This window comes from Monopterus albus, unplaced genomic scaffold, assembly GCF_001952655.1.
Source record: "Monopterus albus unplaced genomic scaffold, M_albus_1.0 scaffold58.1, whole genome shotgun sequence".
NCBI lineage: Eukaryota > Metazoa > Chordata > Actinopteri > Synbranchiformes > Synbranchidae > Monopterus > Monopterus albus.
In genome coordinates, this window is record NW_018127938.1 from 2570297 (window position 1) to 2580790 (window position 10494).

The 10494-nt window shown below is 40.5% G+C and overlaps 1 protein-coding gene across 1 annotated transcript in view; it reads left to right on the forward strand.

Annotated features, from left to right (window-relative positions):
- The window catches only part of acsbg2 (acyl-CoA synthetase bubblegum family member 2), an 18434-nt gene extending 8231 nt beyond the window's left edge, over positions 1 to 10203 (forward strand). Inside the window, exons 4-15 of the mRNA XM_020602768.1 lie at positions 920 to 1191; positions 2791 to 2879; positions 4243 to 4363; positions 4488 to 4568; positions 4644 to 4793; positions 5255 to 5422; positions 5556 to 5737; positions 5989 to 6231; positions 6329 to 6546; positions 6717 to 6856; positions 7792 to 8038; positions 8471 to 10203. Coding sequence (XP_020458424.1) covers positions 920 to 1191; positions 2791 to 2879; positions 4243 to 4363; positions 4488 to 4568; positions 4644 to 4793; positions 5255 to 5422; positions 5556 to 5737; positions 5989 to 6231; positions 6329 to 6546; positions 6717 to 6856; positions 7792 to 8038; positions 8471 to 8589 — 2030 coding nt within the window. The 3' untranslated portion in view covers positions 8590 to 10203. The remainder of the gene's footprint in view (positions 1 to 919; positions 1192 to 2790; positions 2880 to 4242; positions 4364 to 4487; positions 4569 to 4643; positions 4794 to 5254; positions 5423 to 5555; positions 5738 to 5988; positions 6232 to 6328; positions 6547 to 6716; positions 6857 to 7791; positions 8039 to 8470) is intronic.
- Positions 10204 to 10494: the final 291 nt, after the last annotated feature.

Consider the following 10494-nt stretch of genomic DNA (forward strand, 5'->3'; position numbering starts at 1 on the left):
TCCGCATTCCTCCGGGGTTGCTGGAGTAAGTGTCTGGAGAGAGGGAAGTCTGGGCATCTTTGCTTAGACTGCTGGCCCCGCGACCCGGTCCCGGATAAGCGGAGGAAAATGGATGGATGGATGTCTTCTACTGGTTGAGTTTTACCTTGATAAAAGATTAACCATCTTGCCCATTTGACTGATCCCTGTTTTAATAACCAGCTGTTAGTCCTCTGTTTACAATATGATACACAGTATAGTGAAAACATCCTGCTGGCTGTTGGCTCAGGATATGTCTCTTTCCAGTTGTCATAACACAGCTTTTCTCTTCCACATCATCAGCACTTTAAAGGACAACTTTTATTTGTGTAGCTCCAGCCCACAGTTCTGATTTGTATGATTAATCAGCGGCTTAGCCTCATTACTTAAAACACTTCAGTTAGACATAAAAGTAAAAGTTAGAACGGCCAAAATGAAAACCATGAGTCAGTCTGGGACGAATGTTTAAAATGTACAATTTCGCTTTTTTCCCCTTATATAGAAGTCTGTTTACAAACTGTATGATTGTTAGACTGCTCAGCAATTATTTTCTTGTGTGCAAACTTATAACAAATATAACGGGTTGTAAAAATTGTAATTTAACACTAAAGTTGATAACTATTTGAAACAAGATTAACACTTCTTATTTATAGAATGCTTTTCAAGGTACTCAAAGATTTTACATGACAAATTAAATAATAGCGCAGGAACTAGCAGCTCAAGAGAGTTTGGCTGGTGTACTGATGAGATAATATTGATTTGGCTTAAAAGAAAACCACATCTCAGTCATTTGGACAGCACTATCTTGTGTTGCTGAGCCCGACACTTTTGCAACGGGTGCAGAGGGTGAATGGTATCCCCCTCTAACGCCACAAGTCCTATCTTTATGTGTCCCTTCCAGTGAGCACCCAGCGCCCGAGCTCCCTGTCGGTTCCAGCAGCAGCAGAGCCTGGCCTGTGGATGTCACAGAACGATGCAGAAGTGAAGCTAAGGATGGAGGATTCTGGACTAGCTGCTGAGCCCCCCCTGACTGTCAACCAGATGTTCACCTCGGCCGTGGAGCGCTTTGGCAACTGCACAGCTTTGGGATGGAAGGAGGGCGAACAGCAGAAGACCCTGAACTACAGAGAGTACTACCAGGCCTGTCGCACTGCTGCCAAGAGCTTCCTTAAGGTGTTTTTTTTTTTCCTTTTACTATTGGTTAACCTAGTGAAACCTAATTAAAACTCATCTATAACCAAGTCTTGAGTAAAGATTTAAAAGAAGACATTGCTGGCCTGATTTCAAGTGGAAGACTATTTCAAGGTTTAGAGCTCCTGAAGGCAAACACCCTACTACCCTCTGTCTCCACCCTGAACATCGGAACAGTTAGAAACAACTGGTTACCAGATGTCAGAAACAACTGGTTACCAGATGTCAGGCTACAAGCCGGGGTGTAGGTGTATACAGGGTGAGGGAAAGGCCAATCTGTGCCTTAAAAACAAATAAGACAAAATCCGAAAGACAAGTAACCAATGCAGGGAGGCCAGAGCAGGTGAAATGCGGTCATATTTTCTAGTTCTCATAAGAACCTTGGCAGCGGTATTTTGTACAAGCTGGAGCCGATCAATTGATTTCTGAGGCAAATCGCTAAATAAGGCATTGCAGTAGTACAAGTGGTTGTAAACAAAGGCATCCTGGAAGGAAAGAAAAGGTTGAATCGTGGCAATGCCCTCTTGTTGCGTTACCTTTTCTTGGTTTTATATCACCACTTTAAATGTATTATAGGGTTTTGGACTGTTAGTTTGAAAAAGCAAAACCAGGCTCGAAGAGCATTATGGACATTTTTCATAAAGTAAAAGAAAAAACTGAAATGAAAATAGTCACAAAATGACTGGTGGTTAAAGTGTAGCCTTTAAAAATAGATTTACCTTTAGTTGTGTGTATAAATGTGTGCTTAATTTCAGATCTACTGTTTGTTGCCAAACCCAGTTTCAACATTTGCAGATTTAAGCCTGGAGAATTTTGGAACGAGGTGTTGCTCAATTAGAGTGTTTGCTCAGGTAGCCCCATATTAAAATATATGAAACTTCTCAGTTTTAAAAGTGTAGAGACAAATATCTGTAAAGTACATGCTCCCAATAGAGGACAGCACCCTTAACAGAAATCGATTGGTATTCTCAGACCTTTATGTATTGAGTGAGAATTGTTGTTGTCATTGTCTTGTGCCAGTGGGGGAGGCAGCTCAAGACAAATCTCAGTTCTTCCAGGACAAAGCATGTTTTTGTGTTGTGAAACTCTCAGCAGGGGTCATGCACTCACAAGGACACGCTAACACATATCTACAGTACTTTTAAGTCTGCAAGAGGGTTATCTTTCCATCTACAGAAGTTGAGCTTTAGGTGTCAAAGCTCATATTGTACTCCAACTATTGTTACAAAAGATTACCTGAGTAATTTAAAACGCCAATTGCAGCCTCGTGTACATTTGCCCATATATCTGATTCCACAACGGCTACTATATACGTGATAGCTGGGGCGTCACGAGGGCAGAGACGTACCACATGAACTGCATTTGGTATCGTTCACCGCTGCAAAATTACTTCAACATTTTTAAATGAAAAAAGATAAATAAAACTAAGTCTAGAGGGAAGACAGACTGCATCGTACATAAACTGCCCTGACTAAATTATAACCTGAAACTGAATCTGAGAATATCCCCATATTTTCTAGGACTGTTTAACAATGGGTTTTTGTATTTGAGAGTTAAAAGGTGTGTTTTGTCTTTTGGCAGCTCGGTTTGCAGCGCTACCACAGTGTCGGCATTCTGGGGTTCAACTCCACTGAGTGGTTCATCGCTGACATTGGCGCCATTTTGGCAGGGTGAGTTTCAACTTCATCTCTGAATTTGAATTTATGTAATTCTAAGTGACAAAGTCAGTATTCCCTCAGTCGGGGCTTTATTCTCAGCTCTGTGTAGTTACAGTGTCAGGTGTATGCTATTGAATTTTGTTGCAGCTGGTTGTTTAAATTAAACAAGCTTTGTTCTTTAAATTAACTGGCTTCTTTCTCCTAGGGCTTTGATTAAAAACAAAAATTGGAATTAAGTGGGCAACCTGTGTAATTAATTAACTGACCAGCAGTGTTCCTCTTACTGTTGATACTCTGAGTATGTTTTTCTGATAAGGATAAGTACTTAAGTGTAGTTTTAAATACATATACTTGTAATTGAGCATTGATGCATTGCTATATTAGTACTTTTGCATTTTGGGTACTTCATCAATGAACTGTCTAATTAAAGATCATATAACAGTAATCACAAGCCTCTCTGCTTTCCTGACTGCATAAATATTCTGTGTTGATGGTCCCAACACAACCCAAACCTTTAGCTTTGCTTCACTAATACTGTAAATCTAAAACACACCAAGATCATCTGAGAAACCACCCACATGCAGCATTGAAGGTCACAGATCTACTGCAGCTGAGCTGGTCACATCACAAAACATCTGTTATGAGAACTTGGGTTTTTAACACCATCTGTCCAGTTTGAGCTGTGACTGACTTATTGTGTTTACCACAATTCTTGAAAGCCTGATTATATAAGTGCATTTAAGGAAATGAGTTTTGTTAATACAGAAGATCAGTACATGCCACATCTCTTCTCTTGACACGCCCCAGATTCCTACACCTGGCTCTCAATGCTGACGTGTAAGAATGTCATCTTGTCAAACTGGTCCTCATTAGCCAAATCATATAGTCTTTGATACACTGAAACTTTTGCGGCAGGTATGTTTCCTAGAAAGAAAAACAATTGGCTTGTCTCACTTTCCAACAGAAGTGAATGCAAGGTATTGTAACGCAACAATGCTGCTAAATTAGATTAGTTTCTGTTGTCCCACTGCCACTAGAAACCAGACAGAAAAAACATCAAGAAACAAAACAGACAATGGAAAACAAAAAGATTTGTGCTCGGTAGTCTTCCTGAAGTTTCCTGGTGATCAAGGTTATGACAACAGTGTAAACTACTCTGCTCAGCATTAAAAACTACACTACACTAAGCCCACTACAGAGGAATGTAGGTCAAGAGATGGATGTGGGACATCAGGTCACAGTGTTCTATGGATTCAACAAAGGGCCTCCTATAGCAGATTTCCATATAAAGTCCTCACAAAGTAACACAAGAGGAGTCTTTGAATTAGTAAAATTGTAAGAGAAGTCAAGTCTGAGTGTCCTTTGTCTGTTGCAGTGGGTTTGCTGTGGGCATCTACACCACCAACTCTCCTGAGGCATGCCAGTATGTAGCAGAAAACTGCAAGGCCAATATCATTGTGGTGGAGAACCACAAACAGCTGCAGAAAATCCTTCAGGTGAGATCAGAAGGAGTTATCAGCTGCATTTAAATATTGTGGACAACTATGAATGAGTGATATACAGCACACATAACCAATGTATCCGCTCAGAGGTATGGTTATTGTATCTGTTTGCTCTCAGGTTGAAGACAAGCTTCCACACTTGAGAGCCATTATCCAATATAAAGATGCACTAAAAGAGAAGAGACCAAATCTATACACTGTAAGTGGGAAACATGGGAAAGGCTTATTTTTGTTTAATAAGCATCATCTAAGTGGTTTTATTTGTGTACGACAGTGGGCAGAGTTCATGGAGCTTGGCCGTGATGAGCCTGATGCTCCTCTTGATGCCATCATCGCCACCCAGAAACCAAACCAATGCTGCACACTCATCTACACCTCAGGAACCACAGGCCAGCCCAAAGGAGTCATGCTGAGCCATGACAACGTAAGTTACAGGAGCTAAGTGTTCTTAACCTCTGCAAACACCGAAGCAGCAGGTGTGACACTGACAGCAGAAACACTGCTGGTTTATAAGACCAGAAAAGTGCAGACTCTGCTGACATATGCAAAGATCAACACACTGCACAGCCTGTTAAGCACCACCTTTAGCACTGTGCACGTGGTTCAAGTCATTTTGGTAAGACTTTTACTTTTAAGGGAATATTTTTGCAATAATGTATTGGTAATAAGTAAAGAATCAGAATACCTCTGCCAGGACTCATCAGCTTGGCACCAAACTAAATCACTGATGCACATGCGTTATTCTTGCCATGTTGCAGTTATTTATAAAGTAAAAAAAACGACAGCACAGCATTGTCTTGTAAAAACATGCCTCCATGTGACCCCCCCCCCATACATACAACAATTCTGACATCATTAAATGCTTTCCTCTCTCCTTCCTTTCAGCTAACGTGGACCGCACTCTCTATCAGCCACCACGTGCACCTGACAACCGGCGCTGAGTCGGTGGTCAGCTACTTGCCCCTCAGCCACATCGCAGCTCAGATGGTTGACATCTGGGTTACCATGAGAGTCGGAGGGGCAACCTACTTCGCTCAGCCAGATGCCCTCAAGGTGAGATTTGAAGAGTACACCAACATGGGCACAAAACATGCACTTTTTGAAGTGCGGTATCTCTACATGCTTTTGTTTTTATATTAAAATAAAGCTCTTGGTGGTAATGGCATTTTTAAACTTGCCTTTTCAGGGATCTCTGGTAAACACATTGATAGAGGTGCGGCCCACAGCCTTCATGGGCGTCCCACGTGTCTGGGAGAAAATGCAGGAGAAGATGAAATCTGCAGGAGCAAAGTCTTCGACTGTGCGCAGGAAAGTGGCGTGCTGGGCCAAAGATGTCGGTCTGCAGACTAACCTGACCAAGATGAACCAGTACGTTATGAAATTACAGTTCTATTTGAACATGGCTGAACTGTTTCAATTGGTGTGCTTTCTTTTTCACTTATCTTTTTCCTCTCACATGAAACCACTGTGATTCAAGGTTGTCAGTGAACTGTTACTCAGTTTCTTGCACTCTTCATGTCTGTGCCATTTTAGTCATACAAAGAAAACTTAAAATGGGCAGATAATATTGTGCATCAGTTCAACATTGAATCTGAACAAATCTTTACACAAACCCTCAGAAACGGAGTATGTGGCCGCACACCGCTCAGCTATCGCATAGCCAAGAAGCTTGTATTCACAAAGGTGCGCAAGGCCCTGGGCTTGGACCGCTGCAACAAGTGCTACACTGGTGCTGCTCCCATCACCAGAGACACCCTGGAGTTCTTCCTAAGTCTGGATATTCCTCTGTATGAGCTGTACGGCATGAGCGAGAGCAGCGGCCCTCACACCATCTCTCGTAATGATGCCTTCAAGCTCACCAGGTACATTTTTCCTTTACACATCAGTTTGATAAGACTCAGAACCAATTCAGAATACATGCTTGAAAATGATGAATTAGAAAAATGTTATGCCCTGCAGTTGTGGTAAAGAGCTTCCAGGCTGCAAGACCAAGCTGCACAACCCAGACAATGAGGGAAACGGTGAGATCTGTTTCTGGGGTCGCCACGTCTTCATGGGTTACCTCAACATGCCTGAAAAGACAGAGGAGGCTATCGATGCAGAAGGCTGGCTGCACTCAGGTGACCTGGGTAAACATGACCAAAACGGACTCCTCTACATCACCGGGCGAATTAAAGGTACTTGTTCCAGATACCTTTTAAAGTTAATTCTCACTCAGACAGGTGTATTTGTACTGGATCTAGGACTTAGATTCTCTTTCTCATCATCTGTCCTTTTATAAGATACTTCAATCTGTTTTTATGTGATCAATTAAGCCCATCTCGTAACCTTTTGGATTTGATTTCAGAGCTGATTATCACAGCAGGAGGAGAGAATATCCCTCCGGTTCCTATCGAGGATGCAGTGAAAGAGGCTGTGCCACTGATTAGCAATGCCATGCTGATCGGGGACAAGAGGAAGTTTCTGTCTATGCTGCTCACCATTAAGGTAAAAAAAAAAAAAGCTACTGCAGAAACTGAAACTGAAAATTCTCTTTTCTACTTAAGTGTTATTGGAAAAAGTGTACTGAATAGGAAAAAATGCATCATCATTAGATCATTACTCCTGATGCATTTTACTTTCACAGTTTAACAATTTTATATAGAAACAACTTGTTAGTAAATTGATTAATTTGTAGACTATTTGCTTGGTTGATCAATTAGTCATCTGTAAAAGGACAGAAGGTAGCAGTCATAATATCCAGGAGACCAAAATGAAACCTTCAAATTGTTTTTGTCTGACCATGTCATCTAAAATTATTGAGCTCACTGTGATCTAAGATAAGGAGAAGCAAGAAATTCATATTTTAAAAAGATGGAGCCGTCAAAAAAAATAAAAATAGCTCCTGATTAAATGATTGTTTAGACTCTTATTTTACATATTGATCATAATTTATAATGGCATATATTTTACATGAAACTTTAATTTGTAAAGTATGTGTATTCAGTTACACCGCTTTCATGAATCTAGGTAAATGTGGATGGCAGTTAAAAGAAGGTGTAACGATCTGTTAAATCGTCTGAAATGTATCAGATGGAATCTGAAGATGTAACTTGCTGGAAACTGCATGTGGGACATGCATTTCAAAACCCGACTGGCTCTCAACCTTGTAACCATTCAATCTTTACAACTGTTTGTTTAAACTTAAGAGTTGTGTCTCATGACTGAGTGTAGATTTCCATCTGCAGTAAAAACCAAAGAACTGGCTTCTTAGACGTTTGATATCTGACACTGCCATCTGCTGGGCTTGGACAGAAACTGCACAAGCACGTAGTGGGGGGGTGCTGTATTAATGCTTGAACCTGCTTAGACAAAGCCTTGGAAACACAAATTAATATTAGGCAATAAAAACAGAAACCTTTCAAATGGGTTTGTCTCTGCAGTGCCAGGTAAATGCTGATTCAGGAGATCCAGAGGATGAGCTAACACCAGAAGCCGTGGAGTTTTGCAGGAAGCTGGGCAGCAACGCCACACGCGTCTCTGAGATCACAGGAGGCCGAGACCGGGCAGTCCACGCTGCCATCCAGGAGGGAATCAACCGAGTCAACGAGAAGGCGACCTCCAATGCTCAGCGCATACAGAAGTGGGTCGTTTTGCAGCGGGACTTCTCCGTCAGTGAAGGACAGCTGGGTGAGTCAGGCGCGGATGCAGAGTGCGCTGGCGGGACTTTATTTTACATGTTTGCCCTCGAGAGTACAGTTGTAGCTGAGGATTTTATGTTGGAGATGCAAATACTTGATATTTTTGTCATCACCATAGATTGTAAACCACTGATCTACTTCCATTAGATATAGTTTACTTGTGTTACTACTAAGGCTTACTCAAAAGTAATAACTGGTCCCGACCTGTTAAGTTTGCATCAGAATCAATGGGGCTTTTGCTGTATTACACAGCATCTGACCATGTTGGGTTTTGTTTCTACATTATTACATTGTGTTTGACACCTTTGTATGTGTTACTACACAATTAAATCAGTTAATGGTAAAGCTTAAACTACAACTGAGCTACTGCTGCAGCAACAGCTGCATAATTAACATCATGAATTCTGTGCTTGTTCCTCAGGTCCTACCATGAAGCTGAAGCGTCCGGTGGTGCTGAAGATGTACAAGGAGCAGATTGACAACTTTTATAAGGAGCTGGTGACTCCGACAACTCCTGACAACCCGCCACCTCCCAAATAGATCTGCTCCTCCGCCTGCAGGGAGACCCAGACCGTCTGTTAACATGCAGATACACTCCACCTCATTCCAACAACCTCCCCCTATCACCATTACTTCTTTTGTACAGATGTTTCTATTGCCTCACATTGATGTTGTTCAGCCTTGTTTACATTTTTGGGTGTTGTACAAAGAATCAAGCAGAAGCCATTGTTTTTGTTTGTTTGTTTGTTTTTTTCAAAAGCTTTGATTTTGCATATTCAGTAGCTGAGTTCAACTATTTATTTGCATCACTGGAAGGAGTACTAATACCTGATGAAGTAGCTAAGCAGCAGCTAAGCATAAGAAGACTGTACTGTAGCCTAATACTTGAGATGAAGAGAGAAGCAAGAAAAATACAAGATGTTTCGGAGTAGTAGTTTTGAAAACGTTTATTTATTTTCGGTTTGTCAAAGTTGGCATGGGCCAAATGAGCTTCAGCAATCATATCTGCTGCCCTTTCTTCTTTTGTCTTTGTCAGCCAGGACTTAAACAAAATTTTTGTTGTATGTGATTTGTGCAGAGGTTGATGCATTTGTAAACAGGCACTGAAATCTCTCATGACTAAAACAAGCAGAATGTTTTTCATGTTGTAAAAAGATGTCACTAAGCCAAAGTTAGTTTTTTTTTAAGCTGTAAGGTCAGAGTGACATTGTGTGCATGCTGACTCACAAACATGCTTGTTTTCTGACACTCCATCTGTGTAGATCTGCTGTGATTGTGTGGAATATTGTAATTATCTTTCCCCTACATCAAACACATCTTCTCACTCTATTTTATTTTTCAGCCCAGAAATTTCATGCAGCTTATTTCCCTTCACCCACATGTAGATGAAGTGTAATTGAAATGGGATAAATGTACATAATTTTAGATTACAGTTTATGGAAAGGGGCAAATATAGCAGCTGCCTTAAATTGTCCTTATTGGCTTGTTGTCATGCCTTATGTATCAATATACAAATGTCCAACTGCTTGATGTTTTAGACACCTTGAAAAAAAGAGGTTATTGCACTCCAAAAAGCTGATTAATATATATATATATATATATATAATAACTGTATATAAGCATACTGTACTCCAGTTATGAAGGTCAGTTTGTACTCAAGGAAGTTCAGGGTAATCAAAACAGGTCAGTGTCGTCAATTGTGTGTAAAGTTAAATAACAACAGTGGCTCAGTTTGTCTGGGTGAGCCAGTTTTCTACAGCTACTCACATTTAATGCAAGCTGATAAATGGTCATTCAACATACAGTAAAAATGAGAACTTGAAACAGTTTAAACCTGCAACATAAAGGTTTGGCATCTAAAAAGTACCAAAGGACTTAAACTTTAATGTTATTTAATGGTTTAATTACAGTACTTTCTATTTAATAAGACTTGTGCTGATTAAATGTTATTCTGCAAAGGCTTCAAACAGTTTCAGTGATCGATCACAAGACAGAAAACTGGACCTGACCCAAAAGACTGTTTCTTGTTAATATCAGGGAAACAATACATGTGCTGCGCTGCACTGCTGGAGAAAAGTGAAGCAGGCCTGTTTCAGTCTGCAGAAATGTGAATGTTTGTGCGACTCATAAAGGAATAAAAGCTGATTATGCTGATGTGTGGAACTCTTGGTTCTTTCTTTAGTATGTGGTAGCTTATACTGGCGCTATAGTGTGGGAGTCAAAGTCAAAGTAGCCTACAACAGTGTGAAACATCTTACACTCACACTGGTCACAAAGTAAAACTCCTCATTATGCAGAATTACTTCTTTCAAAATAAAAACACTGAATAATTATTACTGATGCATTATTGTGTAACCAGAAATGTAACGTAGCTGATTAAGATGGAATTAATCTTAAGTGATTTCTATATAAATTCATGGTTTTGATTATCAGCTGTGCTTCTCC